This window comes from Lonchura striata, chromosome 3 (assembly GCF_050655825.1).
Source record: "Lonchura striata isolate lonStrDom1 chromosome 3, ASM5065582v1, whole genome shotgun sequence".
Lineage (NCBI taxonomy): Eukaryota > Metazoa > Chordata > Aves > Passeriformes > Estrildidae > Lonchura > Lonchura striata.
The window spans coordinates 98,248,748-98,273,329 of record NC_140705.1 but is presented as its reverse complement, the minus strand read 5'-3'; the positions used below and the strand labels follow the sequence as shown (position 1 = coordinate 98,273,329).

At 39.7% G+C, this 24,582-nt stretch overlaps 1 protein-coding gene and 1 long non-coding RNA gene across 13 annotated transcripts in view; one reads left to right on the top strand and one right to left on the bottom strand.

Annotated features, from left to right (window-relative positions):
* LOC146768030 (uncharacterized) overlaps positions 1 to 24,582 on the bottom strand; it is a 144,802-nt gene that overhangs the window by 9,131 nt on the left and 111,089 nt on the right. For 9 of the 10 annotated variants that reach the window (XR_014953992.1, XR_014953993.1, XR_014953988.1 and 6 more), the window contains one exon: positions 1 to 24,582. This exon is cut by the window's left edge and continues 9,131 nt beyond it; it is cut by the window's right edge and continues 13,360 nt beyond it. This is a non-coding gene — a long non-coding RNA (uncharacterized LOC146768030). The other variant, XR_014953985.1, reaches the window with a different exon arrangement.
* The window catches only part of EPAS1 (endothelial PAS domain protein 1), a 75,916-nt gene that overhangs the window by 10,269 nt on the left and 41,065 nt on the right, over positions 1 to 24,582 (top strand). The window contains exon 2 of one of the 3 annotated variants that reach the window (XM_085575922.1): positions 3,026 to 3,143. The exons of the other annotated variants lie outside the window; for them this stretch is intronic. Coding sequence (XP_085432048.1) covers positions 3,061 to 3,143 — 83 coding nt within the window. The 5' untranslated portion in view covers positions 3,026 to 3,060. The remainder of the gene's footprint in view (positions 1 to 3,025; positions 3,144 to 24,582) is intronic. 3 annotated transcript variants of the gene reach the window in all.

Sequence of the window (24,582 nt, the reverse complement as noted above, 5' to 3'; positions counted from 1 at the left end):
CGTTGATAATGTAGCCTGGACAGTGTGGTGTGACTGATCACTGTAGTTATCCTAGCTCCTCAGTCTGGAAAACTGGGATGGTAGTACATCCTTCCTTCCACCCTTTGTGTGTCTTATTTATTTAAACTGTAAACTTTTTAAAATAGGGGCTTTCTATTTCTATGCCTAACACAATGCTGTAGATACGTTGGCAAGAAGCTTGTAAAATAAACCTAACCTGAAAATGCTTTAATAGGAGGTTGTCAAGTGGAAGGAGTTTGGTTATCTCTCACTCCTATATTACCTGGTTAATTGCTTTCTTTACTGCAGCACTCCATATTATCCCTCAATATGAAGGTTACACCCACGTGCTGACAGGTGACCTACGCCTTCGTTTGCTTCACCTTTGAATTTGTCCTCCTGTCATATAAGATCCATGTGCAATTTAGATGCCCCAAGCAATTGAGAAGGTGGGGGTGTTGGTGGCGGCAGCAGGAGATTGCAACACCCTGAAAGCATCTCAGAGATGATAAACCCTTTATTCTTTCAGATTTCATCATGGAGCAGGCAGGTGAGCAACCCACAGGGCAATAAGAGTGAAAAGGTGGGTTTGACCGTCACAACAAAACCGGTCTTTTCTGCAGATGGGGAGTTCAGCAGGGTTTCAGCCAGCAATCATTTGCTCTCAGTTCCTTTGAACTGCAAGAAAGTAGAAGAGTGCTGACATACAGGGTTATTGGGACATGGGTTTAGAGGTCAGAATACGCAATCTCATTCACGGAGACTGAAGCCTGTGGATCCTCATTAGTTAAGGCTTCTCTTGAATACGGGTGCCAGGGTGGGCCTCAAGGCAGAGCCCATGGAGTGTTTAGTGTAGTGAGAAAAGCCTAACATTTTAGACAAATTTGGCAGCTTTGCACACTGTGCGCAGGCCCTGAAGAAGATATTGCAAGAAACTGTGTTATCTGTATAACACTTCTTTCCCTTTGCCTACCAAATCATAGGACAACATCCCCTGCCCCTCAAACCTAAATGTCACTGTAAACATGGTATAACTAAATTCCAGCTTCTCAAATGGCAGATATGAAGCAATGAACCAGCGACCAGCACTATTGCTTTCTGACATTTTTAAAAAGTATTTTAAAGGAAGCAGATGACAGCCAATTGTGCTTATTCAAATAGGAAATTGTCAGTGCTCTTGTAATGCGGGGAATAAAAGGAGCAGGGAGCAAAATTGGCATGTAGGTCATAGTAGGGATTTTGGGTGCAGTGACAGCTAATGTGGAGCAAGAAGTCCACCTAAAGGCAGAGCTGAAAGAGGAAGAGTGCCTGCCACCTGACCTGTTAAAACCTTTTAAAAAGAAATGCTGCCAATGTGAAGTCATTACAGAGCATTCCTTCGGAGGGAGTCATGTGGTGAATACAGTGCAACTATAAAATGATTTCATGTTATATTGCATTTTGTGTAGGTTACAGCCAGGGAAAGGGCCTACTGAGTCATTTGGGCTGTGTGCTCCTGTTGGTTTGGTTTCCTAAGTTTCTCTTTGTTTACCTTAATTACGTTAATTAATCTGACTTTTGTAGCAAAAAAGCCTCCACGTTCATAATGTCTAGAACTTTTATCAAAATGGAGTTCAGTTCCTGCCTCAGATTCCTGGATACTGTTTTGTGAAAGTGCCTTTGAGGAAAATAAAATGTCAGCTAAACCTTCATCCCTCTTAAAAGAGGGTTTCATCATCATTTCACTTCAGGTCTTAGCTGGTGGATTGAGCAAATGAAATACCTTTGCAAGGTATGAGGAAAGTAAAACAAACATCTCTTCTTATACTGTTACTTGTATAGGAAGTCAGTTCTGATTCACACTTGTAAGAAGGAATATTTGGTGGGAAAATAAATTTAATTGTGCTGTGTTTGCCCTTATATCAGGAGATGTTTTAGTGAAGCTGTGGAATATGAAATCAATGTACTAAAGGAAGGTAAAGAGAAGGCCTCAACCTAGAGATATACTTGCTCCTGAGAGTCAAAACAATCTCCCCTCCCACCTCAGAGGAAGTAAATATCTTACTGTGCTTGTGATTGGAGGTATATTATAGTTTGCTGTTGCTGAATATGGATTGCATATAGGAAGTTTGGATAAGGATTATGGCTCAGTGAACTAATTGGAAATCAAAAGAAACTTTAACAGATGATGAGACAGTGATTAGATGAATTATCCCCTTCTAGCTTGCTTCCTTAAGGGATCAAGGTTTACACAGTTATAGTATGTCTACCTCTGTGTCTGATAGAGCTGTAGCAATCTCAAGGGTATTAAATAACTGGGAGTAGATATTGTAATGGCTACAGGGAAAAGTTGCAGCCACAAGTCCGTTTACCTGTAGAGACAAAAGAGTTGCTATGGCTTAAGAAGTCCAGGTGTCAGCCAGCTACATGCTCGCAGCTTGTTGTGCCATTGGTTCCAAGATCCACCAGGAGTCTGCAGAATCTGGAGGAGTGTGTTTTTGCTATCGCCCTTGTTGGCACAACAGCTTGTTGCTTTTGTAGTGTGGTTCACTAGTTAACCCTTGTGATGTTTTAAAAACTTACTGTGAGCTATTTGCCTTGCTATTTGGCAGAAAGAGATACAGATAAAAGGCTGATCCTTACTCTGGGCGTTTCCAAATGTTTCAGTGTGCTTAGACCTTACTGGTTTTGGGTGAAGAAACTGCTGTGCTACTATGATTAATACAAACACTCAATACTGTGGGCTATGGTAGACTGGCTACATTAAAACCACCAACGTATACTTCACTCAGGCCTTGAGAAGTGCAGCTAGACTTGTTTCTGCTGGGTGGGGATCTCTGGCTTCAACTGGAGAAACAACTTCACTTCTTAACAGCTTTAACTCTGGATCTGGCTGTAGAAAGATCTGTTTTGGTTGGAGAGGCCCAACTGTGTGTGCGTTGGTGTTGATTGTCGGGGTTGTGATTAATTTTGGGCATTGTTATACTGGCTGTAACAATGAAGGCATTGTCACCACTAACATTTTCACTTTCCTGTGTTGTTGCAGGGCTTGTTTAATTATTTTTGCAAGAGCAGTATGTTATGGGAACCTTTTCATGTGCAAACTGCAATGAAGGCGGGAATCTCCTGTTAAAGAGTTGTGTATTATGTTCCCATAAGCAAAGGTAATGATGAAAACTTTTAAAATTGGTTCATTGGCTTTGGCAATCAGTATCTACTGAAGATCTCTTATACTTCTCAGAATCACTTCCCCCAGTTGAGGAGTACTACTGTTTGGTTTTTGTTTGTATTATGTATTTGCTGGAAGGAGAGTACTATTGTGTGTTTTTTGAGGGTGATTACAAACATAAAATAGATTCTCTTGAGAACGCTTTGTCTACTCTCATCACAATTGGTAATTGTTTTGTGTTGTGTAACACTCTGCATGCTGTGCTTCTTATTTGGCAGTATGTGTGTGTGAACCTAAAACTGGATTTCCACCTCCAGCATTTTATCACTGATGTTTTAAAGGTGAATCCTGGAACAAAGCATAAAACCTCTCTGAACTCATGCATTGCTAATCGATGAATATTTACTGAATTATGGCCAATTTTTTCAGTCATTTGGGAAATCAAGTTTGCTACATTTTAATGGATGTCTTCTCCAATTAGGATCCGTATGAGGTAGCTTTCAAAAATGAGAAAAACAACCAAACCCCCCTCCCAAAATAATTACTTTTGCTGTTGAAGTAGACTAAAATAGTTATTTATGTGCAAGGTGGGTGTCATCCTTTTGCACCAAGGGTATTTTCATAGGCCATTCCAAAATGCCAAGGGAAAAGGAATCCATACTCTTCATATATCCTATTAGCAGAGAGCCTTGAGGTAGAGATGGGCAAGACGTGTGGAAAAAATGCGGCTTCTGCCAAACGTTTTCTTTGTAGGTCACTTATTGTAGTTGCAATTACAGGGAGCATAAGAGCAAGTGATCTATTAGCAAAGCCATGAAAATAAACCATTTGCCACTTCTAACAAGTGTTGGACCAAAATATGCCTCAAATTTTAAAAATAAGTGAAAACTTGGCAAAAAGTAAGACCCGGGTTTATCTGCATTTCATCAGGTACAGGGCGTCCTGGAATGCAGCCCACTGGCAAAAGCATGGGGAGTGTTATCCTTTGCAGCACTGGGAATGTTCTCTGCTGAATTTGGCGCCAATGACCGGGCTTTGCTTGTTAGCTGAAGTTCACACAGACTCCTTGCCAGGCCTGCCCAGAATGCTGTCTCCTCTGACTTCCTGTGGTCTTGCATAATATTTCCTTGCTTCTTGTATAACTGCGGCTCATTCTGGTCACTGCCCAGTTTGTATGGTCGACTTTTTAAAAGGCCAGTCCTGCAAACGTGCGGCCGAGCCATGTCAGTGGCGGGAGGCGTCCCGATGGTGACGCCAATGGAAGCACCCTTCCAAAGGGAAACCACCGGCCGCGGGGGTGTATGTCAGTGCCGACATGTCTGAAGGCAATAAAGTTGGCTGCTGCAGCCTCGTGACGAGATAAGCGTGAGGCACGACTTCAGATTGACTGCACCTTTGAAATACGTGCCGCTGTTGCTCTGATTTCTGTAACAAATATAGGCATTTATTAAGGGTGGGGGAGGCAGCACACAATGAAAGCGCATTTTCAGAGTGCTCTGAAATTCTTGTTATTGCTAGTAGCCCCTCAATTAAAAGTCCTTACATTTGCCTTGAAAACATGCTCCAAGTATCCAGAATTAAAGACAACAATAGAAATGTTAGGAAGGAGTTTCAGAAACCAGTATTTTCATGCTGATGGTTTTTAATACTTCCACACAAGTTGTTTCTACAATTGTCTGTAGTTAAAATATGCATTAGTTTTGCATCACTGTTGAAGAGAGTGTATTTGATAATGTTTACCATTTACCAGCCTAGATTATTTGTATGTTTTGAAAGTGTACTTCATAGCAGCTTGTGCCATGTCACTGTGTTTATGCTGATTATTTTCTAAATATTTGTGCTTGCACAGGTACTTATATGTAGAACACTGTGTGTACTTACAGAGCTTTACTTATGTACTTTACTTATGGAGCTAGTAACTCATTTTCAGAAAGATGTTTGTCTAATTTGACACTTTCTACACAGTTTAAACACAGTTTTCAAACTGTTACTCATGTTCTTTGGCAAATTTGTTCCTGGCATGGCTTTGAAAAGCTGAAGGGTAGAGATGACAAAATAGTCACTTCAGTATGTTTGTAAACTTACTCAATAGACTATACTGATTTTTTCTGTTATGGTTCCCTGGTTATGTATGATCTTCCAGTGAAATACTATCTGCTTTGAAGAAACAGAAGAATAATTTTAAGGGAAAGTATTAGAATTGACGTAGTTATCTCACTTACGTGAAATAGTGTTTAAATTGTCTTATACTATCATCTTTTCCATGAATCCAGGTTATCCAGTTGTCATAGAAAAAGTCATGCTGCCTACACATGATTTCTTGCAACACCGTCTTTTAATCTGATTAATTTAATGGAAAATTAACTTTTACTAGTTAATGTGTGTTATGAGACAGATTTCCTGGTCACTTAATGGCTGTAGTCTGTAGTCTGGTTTGTTACCTTGTGTTCTTAGGATCAATGTTTTAATGGCTACAGTCTAGCTAATGCCATACTTGGAGAATTTTCAGAGCAATAGAGTGGTGATACTACTGACATCTAGCAAATAATTTTATAGTACTGGGAATATGAGCACTTCTTGGGGGCATGTATGACATACTGCATTTTTGACAGATGGATGCAAAGCCAGAAATCCTAGTATGGTTTGACCAAACAGTATGGTTGCCGAATAAACCAGGTTAACCTCAACACATTTTGACTAACGATGGAGAAAAGCAACAAGCTTGCTACACAGTGATGGAATTTGGAGTCCTGGATAAGCCATCCAAATATGAATGAAGAAGTAGAAGTAGCTGATGCTGGGGTTGGCCCCAAGATTAGGGAGGACACATAAGAATTGCAAAAGGTGTTGGGCTGAGCACTATTCAGCCAGCTGGAGAACACATTTCACTGTCAATAAAGATGGCTTTTCTTTCCACATGGAAACAGTTAGATATTTTAGGAGTTGACAGTAAATTTATTTTAATAAGTGTATGTTCCTCCTGTGTGATTTCAGAAAAATTGTTTTGCCTTATAAAGTCAGAGCTAGAAATTTACTTTGCATATAGAATAACAAGATTTAGGAGCTCCTGTTCAAAAAAGATGGGCTGAGCCTTAGTCCTTCTTTTGGCAGTGTTAAAAAGGCACACATGCTCTCTGAATCCAAATGTAGCCAGGTGTTGGAGAGATCCATTGTCACATGGGCATGTTCACTTTTCCTTTTTCTTTGATGATTTAGAAATGTGCACGTGGGCACTGAAGATTTGAGGGTTTAATCCTCAGCTGTAGAGGCAGACAGATACCGCTGCATTCAGGGGGAGTTTTGTCCCAGTAAACAGCTCGGGATTGTTCACTTGTATACACGTCTAAATGTGGATCTCAGTCAAGTAAACACACATGTAGCTGTGCGCGTTAATCTGCTCTCAGAGCCGGGAACACCCTGTGTCCCTGGCGTCACTGGGGACACGGCCACACCTGGAGCTTCATGCGGGCCCGTGTTAAGGACACCGCTGGCCCATCCAGCGTGTGTCCTGCCGCGGGAGAGCAGTGATAGGTATCTCTGGAGGTACAGCAGTTCCGTCACTCGGCTTTTGGTGCACGGAGATACTGCTCTCCTTTGAAGGATGTGTTCGGGCAGATACACACTTCCAAAATGCCTGTGTTCACAGATAAAGCAGAAGGGAGCAGCTCGCCTAGCACCGAGTATTTTCAGCCTGCGTGCCTGCTCCTTCCTGAAGCTGAAGAGCTTGCTTGGTGTTTCTCAGGCTGAATTTTTACAGAAGCAGGAATAAACTTCTCATCTAGGGAACAGTCTGTATAATGGCTAGCTGGGAGCAGCAGAAATGTGGCTATGTTCACAGTGCCAAAGAGCATTAGAGTGCTTCTCGTGAGCTGTATGGTGCAGCTGACAAAGTGGCAACACCTGTGAACCTCTTTCACAGGCATTGTGCAGAGGGGAATGAGAAATTTCTCATACAGGAGAAATCTCTCTGTGGAGAGAGAGTGGCCAATATTTATTTTAGCTTATTCTTATAATTTAAAGTTTTTTAAGGGCACTTGCCCACATATGTCAGCAGGGAAAGCCAACCTTGTGACATTACAGCAGAACAAGCTGTGTCTCAGTGTAACTTGTATGCTGTCATTAGGGACCGGGGCACATGAGGGAATGCTGTAGGTGTGTACCAACAATTTTAATGCATACTGTAAAATCCAGTCTCTTTAAATACTGAAGACCTCAGGAGTTTTGGAAGAGTTTCTCCTAGTGCCTGATGTAGTAATTCAATATACTTAGCCTCTTAGAAGATAGGTCTAATAACAACGATTAGTACATTTATATGTTTAAGTATGCTTAAAAAGCTTAAATGGATTTGATTTGGAAAAATGACATGAAAGAACAGTAAAATTAACATTAAAATATAGCATATGCTATGGTGAGGAAGTATAGTCTTAGCTATACTCACAAAAAATAGAGCTCTGAAAAGGTTCCTGGTTGACAGATCTGTCAGAACAAGCAGAAGTGAATAGTAAATGTTAACTGTTGCTTATGGTGTATTGGGTTTTTTGTTTGAGTTTTTCAAAGCATTAGGGATGTGGTGCTGTGCAATAAAAATTATGAAAATGCACCTTTTCAAAATGTTAACACCAAAGTCCCAGAAAGAACTATAACATCTTACAGTGTTCACACTTCAGTTTCTCTAAATAGGAAAAAAAAAAAAAAAACAACCCTTTTTTCATTTGCTTTAATAAGTAAGTATGGGAACATTTTTGAATGAAGAGCTTAAGGCAAAGGGAGCTTTAAGAGAGGACAAGAGGCACTTTCCTTTTGCTGTTACTAAGCCCCTCTAGGCTTGGTGAGGTTGTGTTTTTGGGTGGAGGTGGCAGCACCAATGCTGCCTGGGGGCTGGGAAAGAGCAGAGGGGCTCTGCCCTTCCTGTGGAGGGAGCTCTGTTCAGCAGCACAGCTTTCTCCTGAGGAGACTGCTGTATGGGAGTATGCCCAAAGGGAGGGCTGGCAGGACAGGACCGGGAGCACTGAAGGCTCATGAGCAGTTCTTGTCTCCTGAGTGTTGTGCTGGCTTACTGCAGCAGGCAGCTTCAAGGGGTTCTGCTGAGGCTTGGGCATGTGTTGGACTTCAGTCATCAAAAGCACCCGTAGCCACTGCTGGAGGTTTGACGAACAGACTTTCCTGGGGTCAGCGCTCAGGGGAAGGCTGAGAGGCATGGAGGCTGGGAGAATGTTCTGGGAAAACATCTCTGCTTTCTGTGTCCTCCTTGAGGTGTCTGCTGATTGAAATGGGCTGATGGAAGATGCTGGGCTACATCATCCTTTCACCTTGCCTGCCAGGGATATTGCTGTGTATTCATCTGTAGGAAAGGGTACACCAAGAGGACAGAAAGGGTTCATGAAGGGGAAAACCAGATTTATTCAGCCATACATGCTTTTTGATCAGATATCTCATGGTTGTATATCTGTTAATATGCATATGAACCAACTTTTAGTCTGATGTTTAATAGATAAGGGCTCTTATAAAATTCTGATTTGCCCCTTTTTTTTCTTTTTTTTTTTTTCCAGAGAAACAACATTTGGTACTAGCAACCATAATTATTACATACCAATTATTCAGGCTATTCACCAAATTGTATGTGGTTGTTTCCACAGCAAAACACATTTTTCATACCCATAGCACATCACTAGCCTTGGCCTAAATCTGGGGGATTACAGAGATAAGATACCAACCATGGTTAGCATCATTTTCTGATAAACTGGAGCATCAGTAGGGTGCAGAGCTATAGCCTTGAAGGCAGAGAAAATGGTATTTAAGGCTCTTTGAAAATCTTGGTTTAGGGATTGCATAGGAATGATAAATAGATTTTTGCAAGGTTTTATGGGGACACTGTTGTTAAATTTTGCAGTAATTATTGAACTTGTTTCTTGAAAACTGGTGCTCTCATTTGTTTGTCACTGTTTAATCATTGGAGTGAAGCACTTAGTAACAAATTGCAGCATGGGGAAGTATTAAGGTTGTCTATTTCAGGCAACATTTGAATACTGAAAACATAGGTAAAATGAAAGGTGAAGGTTAATGATTTAATAACAAGGTCTCCAGGACCATGCCTTATGTCTAGAAGGCAGTAATTTGCATTTGTTTCCTGTAGGGTGACTTTAGTGAGGAACTGAAGGCACTTAGCATATGCAGATGGTGCAACTCTTCTATGCATCTTTAAAAAATATAAAGTCTGTGGTGGAGACTTTAGAGATGTCAAAGGAGAAGGAGTGAGGCACTGACAGACAGAAGGGTGTTGGTGTAGGCAGGGAGGGACTAAGAGTGGAGATGTTTATGTGCCCTCTAAAGCTGGAGGGACACCAGGATGGTTAATGAAGGCAAATAGGCTCTGTTTAGGGAAAGAATGTTTATGTGCTTGATAGAATTGCATATATAGCAAATCACCTTAAATACATTTAGTGGTTACCACTACTTGTATACAAAGCAAAACCATAATTACAAAGCTGTTCTTGTTTTTGAAATGTCATGTGCCAAACAAGATGTAGATATTTGTAGGGCATGGTAATGTCAAAGATCACCTGAGTGTGAAAAAGATAGGTTTATGGGTACAGCTGCACTCAGAAAGCATCTGAAGGTAAATTCTCATTTGTGTCATGTTATGAAAATTCAACTTTCTTCAAGTATTTGATGCTGGCTTCTGCAGAACCTGCAGCAGATGTTGTGGGTGGCTGTAGACAGGGCATCTGGTGGAGCAAGAGACTGGCGGCCTCAGGCTCTTCAGCATTTCTCTGATGCTGGTCAGTCTGTGCAGTACGTGCAACAGCATCATTAATGTCCCTTTGTTCTTCCCCAGTGCTGTATGAACAGCTTAGGGCAGAAAAAGATCTCCTTATGTTGAGCTTGCTGATGATGACAATGTCTTGTGAAACTCAGTAGTTTCTCTTGGCCTTTTTGATCATGCTGATAGCTTCTTCTGGAACCACCTCCATTATATTGACTCTCTTACTTTTTTGAAGTGTTTCAAAAAGTTCAAAAAGAAGTGTTTTGTTGGTTTTTCTGTTTTTTTTTTTTCTTAATTTAATTTTATTGGTTGGTTGGAGGCAGTATTAGAAAAGTGAGTCCTAAGCACAGTTGGAATGGCAGGTTCCTAGACAGTTCAGAACACACATCCAGCAGCCTTCCCTCTCCTACCAATTTCCCTGATGTTGTTTGAAGATAAATTACAGACATGAAATAGTGTACAGGTCAGATGCCTAGCACGAGAGCCAAGGGCTTTAGCTCTGGCCGAGTGGCCAAGCTCCCACCAGGCATCCCCCAAGTTAGCTGCAGGGCATTGAACTCGCTGCTCCAGTCCAGCTTGTAGAGCTCACAATCTCAAATTACTCAAAATTGTTCACTGGGTCTCTGCTCAAAACAAACAAACAAACAAAAAAAGTGAGTACCCCCAAGTCTTTTTGTAAAGCTTCACAAATAATTGTAATACATTTTGTAGTTCATAAATAATTGTAATACATCAGGAAAAGATACACTATTTATAGCAAAATATGTCCAATGTCTGCAGTAAGGGACTGGTTTTGTCATCCTTTCGCAGTACATTTTAAAAGGGTGTTAGAGCACTAACAGTTGCAGACATGAGTACTAGGACTAGCTGAAAACTTGGCCATTTTGTGCTTTTGCCTGCCCTGCTTATGCCCTGTTCAGTACTAATGGGACTGTATGGGATGTCACTGGCCACAGCACTTTTGCTGTTACATATAAACTAAATTTAAGGAACTTTTAGTGTTTGTTGTGCAAGTGAACCTCTGGGAAAGCTTCAACCTTTGACCTCTGTAGTGGGTTATGACAGGGAAAGTTCATAAGAGCTTGATTTAGACTCATCTCTGGAAAGCCGGTTAAAAATATTCAACTACCATGTTCTTCCTCCTCCCCCATCTCAGTAGAGGTCCTCTTAAAATACATACTCTGACACTGCATTTTTGCCCTTTCTTTGGGAGCCCTGTAGAGAAAGCTGCTTGTAAGGAAATAATTAAATTATATTAATGTTTGTGCTTTAAAATTGTCGTGGTGGTAGTTCAAGAAGCATTTTCTTGCTTTTCCAAATTTCCACATGCTTTAATATTAATCTATTTTCATCATTGTGGCCTGCCCCAGCAGTAACATTTGTTTGTAATCGGGCATGTAATGTTTGCTGAAGAGGCAGAAAAACTAAATTAAATTTATCCAAAACTTTTAAAAATCTTATTCTGAGAAAAATTAGGGATTTATTAGAAAATATAAAGACACTTGACAATATTGGGGTAATATGTCGCAAACCTGAATAGTCAATAAAGAAATTATGGTAGCAGAACTCTTTCATTTTGCTTCTACAAAGTAGAATTTTCTTTCTTTGAAATACAGCTTTTAATTTTGTATTATATGTTAATAAATGTGTATGCATTTGGGTTGCTGTCATAACCCATATGCTTGGGTTATGGCAACAATTTCAGACTGAACAACTGGTTATGTCTCTTTGAGAAAGAGCCCTTTTATGTGGGTTGTATATCACAAATTAGAACTATCCCAAATATCTAAAATTAAAGAATATATATATATTTAATGGTAACACAAGTAGTCTTCAGACCAAGCCAGAATATCTGGCTGTCAGTTCAGACTTTGAAATTCTGGTTTTCAAATATAGCTTTTTTGTTAAGCCCAAGTGAAAGGTTATTTCATAAAAGAACAGAAGTTACTGGATTATTTAGTTAGAATGGTTGTTACTAATGACTAATTACTTGCATTTTTAGAGCAGTCAATAATATTTTGTTGTTTTTCTCACAAAATTGTTTGTAATCAAAGCCATTAAACTATCATTTAAATGGGGAGCCCGCTGTTTGCCCAGGACAGCTGGCTCGCTACATTAGCTTCTATAAATAAGTTTATTATTTTAGATGAAAGTTATAAAGCAATCTGTTTACCTCCACTGAAGTAAGCAGAATAGCTGAAAACATTGGTAAAAAAAGGATGAAGAGGAGCATTGGAGCAATATAAAGTCCTCCAAGTGTTCTTTATGCTTATTTGTTATTTTAAACAAGAACAACTTCTCTGTGGTTTTGTGGTCTTAAGAAAACTGGAAGGAGGAAAAGTGCTATTTCACTCTTCAGTTGACTGAAAGATAGTATTTTCCTTGTTTAAAATACTGATTCTCCATGATTGTCCTGAGATGTTTTTGGAAGCACATAGAACTGAATGGAGAAAAAATATGAAATATGAAAAAATACAGAAACTTAACTGTGTAGAGAGAATAAAAGCATTAGGATGAAATCTGCTCTCCTTTGGAAACACATATTGTTTAGAAACAGAGACCTCAGTGCCACATATGCTGAAAATGTGGTCTAAGAGCTTTAATTTACCTTTGTCTGTCAATGTTAATGGACAGAGCAAGTGCTGGAGCTGTTGTAAAACAAATCTGTTTTCCTTTTGTCTGCTCTGCCAGATAATGAAATAAAAGCTAAATTATCACTGATAAAAGTAATTTGCAGAAAAGCATTGATAAAAATATAACAGATCTTGCCATTAGCAGTTTAAATGGATAATGTTTACTTATAGCCTACTTCTGTCCTCTGGTTTTTATTGTCTTCTCCCCCTTCCCGAGAGAGGAAGGGCCTTTTCAGTAGAGGCTTCAGGCAATAAAATTATGGGTATACTAAATCCTGGCATTGCTAAGTTTCTGAGGGATAACTCATACTTTTTCCTCTTCATTTTCTGTACTACAGTATTGCCAGTCAAAGTTTGTGCACAGTTTGAAGTGCACTTATTTATCCATCCCACCTTGAGGAATGTGTCTGCTAATGATGAAAACTGAGAAAATTATTTCTGTCATTGCAGCACTGGTAGCTCCTACCATGAGTTACACAAAGCATTTACTGTGAAGGTCTTAATTCCTCATGTTCAGGTGTGAGACATACTTTCTTTTCTGTATATCTGTGCCTTTTTTGTATTTTTTTTAAATGTAATATGTTAAATTTGAAGCTGTGTTCCAGTTGCTCACAAAAATTCAGGAATGGGAAGGCAAAGACTACTGAGCCCCATGTTTGTGTGTTCAAGGTGATTCTAACGGGTACATACATATATGAATGTGCCCACACATCTACAAACATTTAAATTTTACCATTTTCTTGTAAGCCAGACTTACTTACTTTTCATAATTTTTAAATGCTTGGACTTCTTATTACGTTGACAATGGGTAGTCAGTGTCCGGGTAAAACATTAGCCATAGGGTATAGGAAGGATGTCTTGCAAAAGCTGGACATGCTCACTGGTACATTTGCAGTTTGTAAAAGTATTTATTTAAATACTTTGAATTCTGAGTGGGCAATTAGGGAACCACTACTAAACTTTAGATGCAATACTTGAAGTATTTTATAGTTGCAGCCTGGGCACTGCTGTAAAGTGCTTGCCAGTTTGCAAATGTCAAGGACAGTTACCCTCTCACATTCCTAAATTACTTGCTCCTGACCATCCTTTAAAATACCTGCCCTTTCTCCAACTTCTTCTCCAGCTATTGCTGCCAATTTCTGTTTCACTGTGTGACTGCAAGGATTGTAATCCTTGGGAAGGCTAGGTCTTGTTGGTCCACACAATCTGTAAAGAACTCTCTTCTTATCCTAAAAACTAAGACAATGGCACTTGAAATGGTGGGGAAAGTCTTTTCCTCTGTGTAGCTGTGCAGATCATTAGCTAGAGCACACAGTCTTGCTGGTCTTGGTCAGATAATTCCTTACAAGCCCAGCCTAATATAATGTGCAAAGGTACTATTGTTTTAATATTTTATTATGCATTAATGACTTTATATCGTCATGTCTAATGTAGGAGAAAATATCACATATATGAACCTTCTAAAGTACTTTTATCTGACAAAAACCTTTGTGTTAATCTTGTAAGTGATATGGGTCTGTATTGTAGTGCCTTAGCATTTATTGTGGCTGATGCTGTTTTTAGAAATCTATAATGTTATAATACTTTGAGCATTGCTTCTGTATTAGGCCCATTCTGTGGGTAATCCTTTATTCCCTCTGAAGCTTCAAAGTGTTTAGAAAAAATGGTAGTGTGCTATTAAAAATGTGTTTATGGCAGAACAAGTAACTGAAATATTTTTTGTCAATACTGGTCAAATACATTGAAGTTGTCTTCAAAGGTGAATTAGTGGCATAATATTTAGATAGCAACACAATGGAGTAATAACAATGCCATACTGTAAGAAACCGTACATTCTAGTTGACTGATATAAATGCAAATTTAGGGCAATAACCTGAAGGTATGGTGGCAGAGGTCTGTTTGCAGTGTAGAGCAACAGGCAGGCAGGATGTGATGCACAAGGTGATTTCGTTCATGGCATGTTAAACACAACTTCAATGAAGTTAAACTTTGAGTAACATCAAAGCTGTATTACCATAGCTGGATAACAAAGCAGTGCAATGTGTTGGCACTGTTTACACCTGAGAAAGAACAAAATGGAGTAGCAAAACTGAGGGAGTGTGAATGCCAATGTACAAGTAGATACAGGGGAAACTGCTGTTTGTCATATTTACTTATTATTTGTGATCTTGTATGTATGATTGGGTGCTGAACAAAGTGGTTTCATAGCAGAAAATGATCCCCAGTTCCCTGATGACAGAGTGAAATAGAGAGGTAACTCCCAGAACTAGTTAAACAGCAGCATGAAAAGAAATAGGAATACCTCTGGTGAAAACTCAGTGTAAAATGCAGATAGAGATGCAGAATTAAATCCTCAGGACAGCTAGTCTTAGTCTAAGTTCTAGTCTGAACTTCAAATTCACCTTCAGGGAGGAGGATTCAAGGGCTCAGCTCCTCCTGGCCTGTGATGTGAGTGCCAGAAGCACACTAGAAAATGAGCCAATTTAGGTAGTTTAGGTGAGCAGTTGGACCAGGGATTAAACATGTAAGATCGGAGATACTTGGGCAGACAGCCATGAAAAGAAGTTTACTCAGGCCAAATTGGAAAAGACTTTTCAATAAATGAAATGGACTCTGCTTCACAGGACAAGTGTTCTCACTAGGGCGGCACTTAACTTTCTGAGGAGGGCTGGCAGTGGCCTTGCATGTGCAAGTGAGCCCCTTGCATGGGGCTTGCTTGTCAGCAGAAACATGGGAAAAAATACTTAAGCATACAGAAAATAGATCCTGACATAAAGTTTATTCTAGTTTTAGGTTTTTGGGTTGTGGGGTTGGTTTGGTGTTTTTTTGAGGGCTGAGTTTTATCTGCACAGTTGCAGTCATGTAGATTTGTATGAAGGTACTGCTAATAGAAGGTACATTTTCATCTTCCATTTAAAGTTTTTATGCAGTATCTTTGCCTCTTCTTTACTAGATCCCTGTGGGAATAAGAAGTGCATCTTTCTTGATGAAGCTACTGTGCAGGCTGAGCTCTTTTGTTCTTAAAAAGCATTATTCATGGAGTTAAAGAGAATTAATCTTTGTCCTGACAGTTCTCAAAGCCCAGTTAATTAAGATGATCAGTGCTTGCATAACTAGGACTTAACAAAGTCCAGATGTTCCTGTATTTCAGGCACACCTGCACCTTTCCCCTTTGTGAAGCAAGACACTTAGGGTGAAAAGTTCTTGACTCCTCTCTTTATCTAATTCTAGGTCTGCACTTGGAAATGTTTTCCATATTCTTGAAGTCTTTCTACACTCATGGGATTTTTTTTTTTTTTTTTGGTTGTGTGTTTTCCCTTTCCTCTCCCTAAATCTGCTGACGGCACTCCCAAATCTTTATCCCATTTTCTGAATTGTGTTATCTACTTCCTCCAGAGATGGTTTGATAAAAATCTGGTTTCCAGTTCTCTCCATGTTTCAGGCTTCTGTGTGGAAGAAAGAGAATATAATTTAATGAATTTCTGTTTGTGGTCTTTCTTGCCTTTTTTTATGGTTTTCATTCCAAATGCTCCTCAATATTTTATTTCTTTTTCTCTACTGAAATAGATTTGTATTGAGGCATTAGAAATACTATATCACAAACTAGTTACGGATTCATTCTCTCATGGCCTCTGGAATTATGTGAAACTCCCATTGTTTTCTATAATAGACTTACAGAAAAAGTTGCTTTTATTCCTTGCAGAGCCCTTGTTATGGTTAAACTTTTTCCAAAACTGTATTTTCTACCTACTTTCTCTTTTAAATCTTTATCTCTCTTTCTTGATAGCCAAGTAACAGAGCTGATGTGGGTATCTAGATGTTCCTTCCTATGCTGAACAGTCACTGCCTCTTAATAGCTGATCTGGTGTAAGGAGTGTGACATGTCCCAGGAGAGCCTGAGAGAAATGTTTCCTCTTTATTGGCATTAAAACAACAGAGGAAAACATAAAACTCACTTCAAAGAGCTGTGTTCCAACCTCCCATTGGTGCAAGTCAGAATAACTCCATTTAAGTTCATGTGATCAGGTAACGGGGACAGGTGTGATGTGATTCCTGTGAGAAACACCTGGGAGGGGAGACTTTGCTTTTGTAGTATCACAGGCTCGTCCTTCATCCTAAATTCTGTTGTGTCCCCCCTGTGTCCTCTTCCTATGTACCACAAGTATTCTTGTTTGGATGGAGATTCAGATGTTTTTCGCTGTCCCTCCTTTCCTCGAGTCCCCTCTTTGTGCATAGGGATGAGTGTCAGTATTGGATCCCTGCTCTGAGTGGAAGTCAGATGGGTCAGACATGGGACATGTCATGTCAAGTATGTTTTTCCCAGTTGCTTTGTTGCTGTTATTTTTTTTTTAATTCTAAAATGAGGAAGTCAGGAGTTTAATACTTCAAGATGATAATTTAAATAGCTGCAGCTCCCAAAAACATGGGAAAGAAATATTTTGAGACTGGCTTTGCAAAGCTGCTTTAGTCAACTGTACCTCAGAGGGTATGCTCTATGGCATTCCATCCTTACCATGTAAACACTAGGGAGGGAGAGGTCACAGAAACAGGCTTTGCAGCTGCTGCCTGTAACCACTCTTTGGTTTTTCCTGGCCAGAGCAATCTGTCTGTAGAAATGTTTGTGCCTGGCCCATCCAGTGCTGGTGGTGCGTGACAGTGAGTACGAGTGACAGCAGTGACTCTGGAAGCACCTGAGGAGTGACTTGCTGTGGCTGCTACATGTGGAAGGCAGAAGGGGAGATAGCATTCACGAGAGGCAAACACTGGATTTTCTGGGAACTGGGGTGGGGGGAGTGTTTGTGTGTGTGGAGGGAGCTTTTCTCCTGAAACCCCACAGCTTATCTTGCTTGTTTCTCTGTCTCTCCTCCCTCCTCTGGCCAAAATTGACTTTGTAATTCTTTGCTCTTTCCTGCTTGGCCTGATGTTCTCTCATGTTAAATGTTGGGTTTGAATTTGCACCTAGTTTCTGAACAGAACATAGGAGTGATGCAAGACCTGTTGGTTAGGAGGTTTTTCACAGTATGAACAGAGACTGAAAGTGAAGTGGTATTGGGTTGGTATACCAGTGTCCAAAATAACTTCAGGCCTTTAAAAATAGGCAGTAAGAAATAAATTATAATGGAGGAAAAAGAAAATCTATACAAATATTTTGACAGTGAACGTGACTGACCAGTAGAGCAAGTTTCTAAATGTTGTAGTGGGTTTGCATTGGTTCTCCATCCTTGAAACTTGCTTAAGTTGGTCAGACTGTTGTTTTAAAGAAATGCTCAGATTCAAATTGTGTTAATTCAAGTGAATCCTGCAACCTGTGATCTACAGGTTAGACAAGTTGTTGGCATTCTTCATTTCTGGGCTGATGAGGTTTGACACTGTCATTCATCCTCCCAAAGCTGTTAGCAAGCCAGAGCTTCAGGGAAACAAATTTTCATTCAGGTTTTTAATAAAACCTGCTGTAATCACCATGAACAAAATCCCTGTGTCTGCAGAGGCACAGACCTATGTCCTGCTTCAGTATGAGTTGGAGCTTAATTGAAAATATAGCTAATATAGGAGAGCCTCTTTCTTCTTACATCCACTTCTTACGTGGTGGATTGGTTTTGTTCACTGTGTTTTTAGAAAGGTCTTGCCAGACTTTGTTGCTTAAAGCTAAACAACCTGTTCTCAGCTGTGGTAAACATTTGTTGGTAGATAACGAAACTTTATTTAGTATCAGCCATGAAAATCACCTGTTTGATTCTTAGTGATCTGAGAGATTGGTTTCCTCTTAAGTGGATAAACTGTGGTTAAAATATTCATCCACATGGGTTTGTTTTGGTAATGGCTGTTGTCTTACAGTCCTTGAAGATTTTTCCCAGTGTTTTCAAGTTTTCTTCAAAATCAACAGAAATTGAAGTCCATTATCTGTATGAGGAAATGATAATAAGAACAAAGGAGAAAAGTTTATATAGATAATTTTTATATACAGTCATGAATAAAATGGCTTTTAATTTTTTTAAATGTGTAATAAAATCAGTAGTATGTTCATGAAGTATATTTCTCCAAGGCTTGTTGCTTTATAAATGTACCATTGACTAAAAACTATGTTGAATAAAGTCATATTTGTACAACTTAGTTTGTCGCCATTAGATGTTACTATGCCTTACTCTTTAATTATCACTCATTTTCCATATGCCTTGGTCTTAAATGTATGTCACAGTAGCATAAAGCTGTTCCAGTAAAAGAGTTAAATATTTATTCATGTTCTGTATTCTGTGCTAAAGGACCCTTTTTTTCCCCTATCTATGAAGGGGTAAATATATTTTTATAACTACCCTTGGCCACAGCAGCATGTTCTGTACAAAGGTAGCTAACTGCACTGGCAGACACACACAGTTCAAAGGAATACATTAGCACAAGAAGCGACGTTCCCTTTTGGATTCAGCTTCTATCAACATGCATACGTGGTGCTCTCTCTGCGCCTGCGTCAGCCCTCCCCTGCACTTCTGCTGGTGGAGATACAGCTGTTTCTCAGCCTACCTCAGCTTTGGCCTCTGTACCATCCCAGTTGTGTTTTCTAACAATGTAACCATGATTTTTGGCAGTGAGCACAGTTTCTTTTCTTTTTTCCCTTTATTTTTCCCTTCTTTTTTTTTTTTTTTTTTTTCCTTTTTCTGAGAAGTAGTTAGGTTTTGGGAAATTATGTAGTTCAGTTGATTAAGTTACACAATTTAGGGAAAGGATGAGAAGAAAAAAATGTTCTTTTCCAAGAACTGTAAGGAGGTAGGTTTACAAAACAGTGTTGGTAGTTTGGTAGTTACTGGGATGAGAGCACCCTCACTCCTGACTTGGGAGATGCCATCTGTTTGTGTAACTCTTGTGGCCACTTATTTGTGTGTACTGATCCAATTGCATGGATTTCAGCATGTGGATCTTGGACATATGAAACAAAAAAGTCTTGTTTCTTTTCTGGAAGAATTGAGTTCTTCCTACCTATGTTTCTCATAAACAGAATTTATAACAGCTGACTTCTGCCTCCTGCCCTCTTGGGGTGATGGGACCATGGTGGAGATGAGAATCGGGCCCAATATATGTATATGTGCCTTGTTTGCTTAAACTTAAGGAGAGCAAAACTCCAGCAGGAATAATGCCAAAATACTGATGCGTTAATTCATAGTTCTGAAGTAAAACCCAGAAAATAGAAAACAAATGTGGTCATGTGAATTTACTTTTGTATCCGTACATAATTTCTACCTAGCTTTGCTGCATCTCATGTTCATAATATCTTTTTTCTTTTCCCAGAGTAACCATTTTTTTATTGTAGCTACATAGAGGTTTAGGAGTTAGTAGACAGTAGGAGCAGGGAAGCAATAAAGTAAGAGACACCAAAAGAGAAAGACTGCATCCAGTTATTTACTTTGTGTTACAATACAGACTGCCTTTATATCAGTTCCCTTTGAAAGTTAGTGTTTAGTGAGTAATTCAGGGTGATGTGTCAGAGGAGCTAGCGGCCAATACCCGACAGAACCAAGCCTTAATTTTTAAAATATTTTAAATACTGCAGTTGAGTGTTGAGGGGCCACAACTGTTTCCTCAAGTACTGGAGTTTCGATGTCCCTCTGGCTTCTGCAACAAGCATGGGTGCGGAGGAGTGGGCCAGCAGTGAGAAGACTCCTCAGGACTTTGCCAGGAGCTGAAGATGTGTGTTTTGGGTTACTGATTGCCCCCAGGTTACATCACTCCAGGCTCTGATTTTAGCTGTAAATTTAGAGGAATTGCCTAACTTGGCTGAAGTGACTGCTGCTTTTCTGGCCAGCTGAAGTAGTCTGAACCTTTGATATTAATTCTTTTACTGTGTAGTTAGGCAAAGAACAAAATTTACCCTAGCTCAAGCTACTAAATTTCAATTTTTATTGACTTAAACTAGTGGCAGACTTTTGAATAATAATGAGGCCTCAAAAGCACAGCATGCAAAGTTATCACTGTTCCAGTTTAACCCAATAGAGGAGAGAGACAATGAAAGAGCTACTGTATAAGATAACAGCCCTCTGAAGAGAAAGCAGGGGCTGAGAATGAGCTGTGTCCTGGGATGTTTGTACTGACAAAACTCACACCCCACAGGGCAAAAAATGTAGCCTGGCCCTCAAAATCTGCACTTGATCATTGTTGCAGGAAGCAGAGGAAGCTGTGTTACAAGAAATGATCAAAATGTAGAGCATTTGTATTGTTACTTTCAGGAATTATTATTCCCTGCTTGCCAAAGAAATAGCTGTTTAATCTGTCTTTTTGGATATCCATCATCTTACCATGGATGGCTACAAACCGCCAAGAGATAGAGAAGGAGAAATCATTAACTTCCACTATCACCAAGTGCATGTTAATATGGTTAAAATCCAAAAAGTAAAGAAGGGTTGGCATTATTTAATACATATTTTATTGCAAGATCTGTTTTCTTAACTTTAGTATTAGAAGATTTGACACTTCAGGAGGACAAAGCATGACTTATTAACAGAAAACAATTTTAGTGAGTGTTTTGAATATTCTCTAAAGGAGACAAAACATTTTCATTTAGAGCTGGCATGTGCCCCCACTGCAGTCTTCAGAGCATCCATCACAGAGACCTCATGCTTGAAACAAGGTGACACAAACTGGTGGAATTCCTGTTGTGGGTGCTCCCTGCATTTCTATACAGAACTTATGAGTAAGGGTGCTCTAGCGAGCATCATGAGAGAGCAGCCCAGAACCTCAGGAGAAGGAATTATTTCTGTGTTCCCAAGGCTGGGGCTTCACTTGCTCAATCTTTGCTCTCTTGGAAACCTCGCTGACTGTGATGGAGACAAGCCTCTGTGAGACTGCCTTCAAGTTTACCGCTGTCTGCTGGTTTCAGAGACCCATTTAATTATGGATTATTTTCTTTCTCTCTGGTTGCTGTTTTACCTGAAATATTTTATTAGTTCTAGCTGAAATTGGTAGGGGAAAAAATCACAGCTGAAATGCATTGTAGTGGACTCTATAGCAATTTTTTCAATTGTGTCAATATAGTTACTTTTCAATCCCTACAGATACTTGTTATCATGTATTTACTAGCCAATACACTTTTAAATTTCAATTTTGCTCTGAAAATTAGGATGTCTATTTGAGTCAGTTTATGTAGGGAGCCTGTAGATGCATAAGAGAAGAAAGGGGATGTGGAGAGGTTTTGGTGGGTGGATGGCCTTTTACTTGACTCTTTTTGATGAAGATTTCTACATCTTTATGGCTTGCTGGGGGGTTTCAGGGGTTGGAGAACATACAACATAGTGAAGGGTGGGCTGTTTATTTTCCCTGTGTTGTTTTATGTACTGAAATATTGTAGTGAAAATAGCTGGGTGGGGTGTAACGAATGTTTTCAAAGACCTTCCTTTGAAAGAGGCTTTTTTCCAGCCCTTGGTGGTCACCACCCATTTTCCTGTGCTGTGCAGGCCTCTTTCATTGTTCCTACCCACAAAGGCCCCTTGTGTGAACCTGTCAGCAAATGTGCCAGCACAAGGAGCTAAAATGTCATGAGATAGTGGTCCAAGCCTGCTGAAGCCCGAGGGTTTGCCCCCACAAATGTTGGTGGGTATTGCCCAAAGGACAACACAGGTTAGATCATAAAACTTGGGATTTGTCAACAGTGCTCAGCATGACTCTCTGAACTGTTTACAGTTGAGTGGGTTTGGGGCTGAAGCGTAGATAGGCATACCACTGATAGCAAAGTCATGAGATGGCAATGTTTGTCCCTTAGGCTTGAAATAAAGCTTAATTGAAAAATTGTCACTGTTTACCTGCAGTTGCACCTCTTGTTAAATAATGATATGGGCTGGGGATGTGGTCAGTGCCCCACTGAAAAATGAGGCTGGTTTTGAATTTAACTATGGGCCCACCTCCCTCACCCCCCCAGACTGCAAATTGCACTTCATTCACCTTTAGCTTTAACCCGCTGGTGAAGAGATAAAGCACATCCTTTCATATGTGTTTTTTAGAGTAGGTAAATAGTTGGGTTATCTGAAAACAGATCTTAGCAATACCTGCTGAGCCTTTGAGAAACCATGTATATGGACCTCTAGATTAGCTGTCAAAATTGACTGATTACTACAAGTAATGCCTCAAGATAAGGATCTGTAATCTCTCAAACACAAATCATTGATAGCCATCTGGGGTTGTGCATTGTCATAACCAACCTCATCCCCACCACTGCAGTGCGATTCCAGGAGAGAAAAGCAGAGTGATACATTTATCACCCACCAAAAACAATTTGCTGATTTAAAAGGAAGTTCAGTTTTTGCCAATGTTGAAACAGTCATTTCTGTTGTGCTGTTTAGAGTGGTTGGTGCTGGGCCTTCTTTAGTCTGCAGGTTATCTCTGAAGCTTGCCTTGTCTTGGCTGGTGTCAGAGTTGATTGCCACAGGGAAGGAATCCATGATGTTGATGGAGAAGAGCAGTGCAAAACCAGTCTGGGGAGGGAGGACCTGAGCAGAGATGAATGGCTGGTCTACTGAGATTTGACCATATGCTGTCCTCCTTGTTTCTCTCCAAATGCCCCTAATACTTGAGAAGATGGAGGATGTTTTAAAAGGGTGATTTGTTTAAAATGTGGGATGCAGCAGCTTTACAAAGGTGACCCAGAGCTGTTTTGACCCTCTGTGAGCAGCATTGATGCTTTCTGAGCGTGCAGTGACTTGGGGCAGGATACTGCACTCCCTGAAAGCTAAGCCAGAGTGAAGTCATCTTAGCCTCAATATAGGCAAAAAGGCAGCACCACTATCTGCTCTAACAGCTGATCAGCAGCCTGGCATCTTCTCTGACACTGTGAGCCTCAGGTGGTTCATAGGGCTGTGCCTTGCCCTGGACAGAAAGCATTTGGCACATCCTCTGTGGTACCAGGCTTGTGCTGGCGTGGCAACTGCAGGACAGGCTGGCACTCTCAGCATCGTAAAATAATCCAGAAAGAGATTAATGGCTGCCGAAATCCTAATACTTATCTTTCTGGTCAAGGTACTCATAAAACTAGAGGAAAAAAGGAAGAACATAAATCCTTAGACATTGTTTTGCTTACTATGATTAAATTTATCAGACTCTGTTGACATATTTGAACCTAAATGCTTTAAAAAATGTCAGTTCCTGCAGCCTCAGTGAGGTTTGCAACACTGAACTTCCAAAGTGCTACATAGTTGCTGTGGTAACTTTAGTCTTTACAGTGATACCTTAAATTGCACTTGCAAAGTGGTTTTCTTTTAGTAGATGCATTAAATGCAGTTAGTGGTATAAAAAAAAAGTTGCCAGTGCTATAAACATTTTAAAACTGTATATGTGTAATGCTTTTGTCTTAGTACCACCTTTTTTTTTCCTTTTTTTGAGAATCAGTGCCAAGAATATTAATGAAAATAAATAAAACACAAACCAAATACTTTAATGCATTTTTATTATTATGACTAAAGGTTCAATCATAGCTTCAGACACTGGAAAAGTTATAGTCTTATGTGTGCCTTTAAAGTACATATAAATTTATCCCATGTAAAGAAAACGTGTTCCTGGCTATGTTACTGTAAGCTGTGAGGGTCTTAGTGTGATATGGCCTTAGTGAATCATTAATATGTTCAAAGGCATCAAAACTTTGGTATTCATTTAGGCCTCATCTCTTGATACTGTAATTGTAGTAGCCAAATCCTCTGTTGTGCCAAGCATCCTAATGAGAATGGAAATTAGTTCCTCACTCTTAATTCACTCTCTTCTCTCCTATGTCCCTGAGACACTTAGATTTCTCATTTTCCTATCATCTCACCTTTGGTTTTAAACTCTGGTGAAGGAATTATATCTATTGCTATAGCAGTAGGTGCCAAGCTTTGCTGAAATATAAGGGATTTGTTATTTAATGATTATGTACAGAAACACAAGAAATTCCTCAAACAAGCCAAGGAGCTCATGGTGAGTTACTGTAAGTCAGGGCAGCTTTAAAGGAAGGGTGGAAAATCCTTCATTTCCTTTTTTTGGTAATAGCCCTTTCTGTTAGTAGCCTTTCTTGTTACCTTCGAACTTTCATT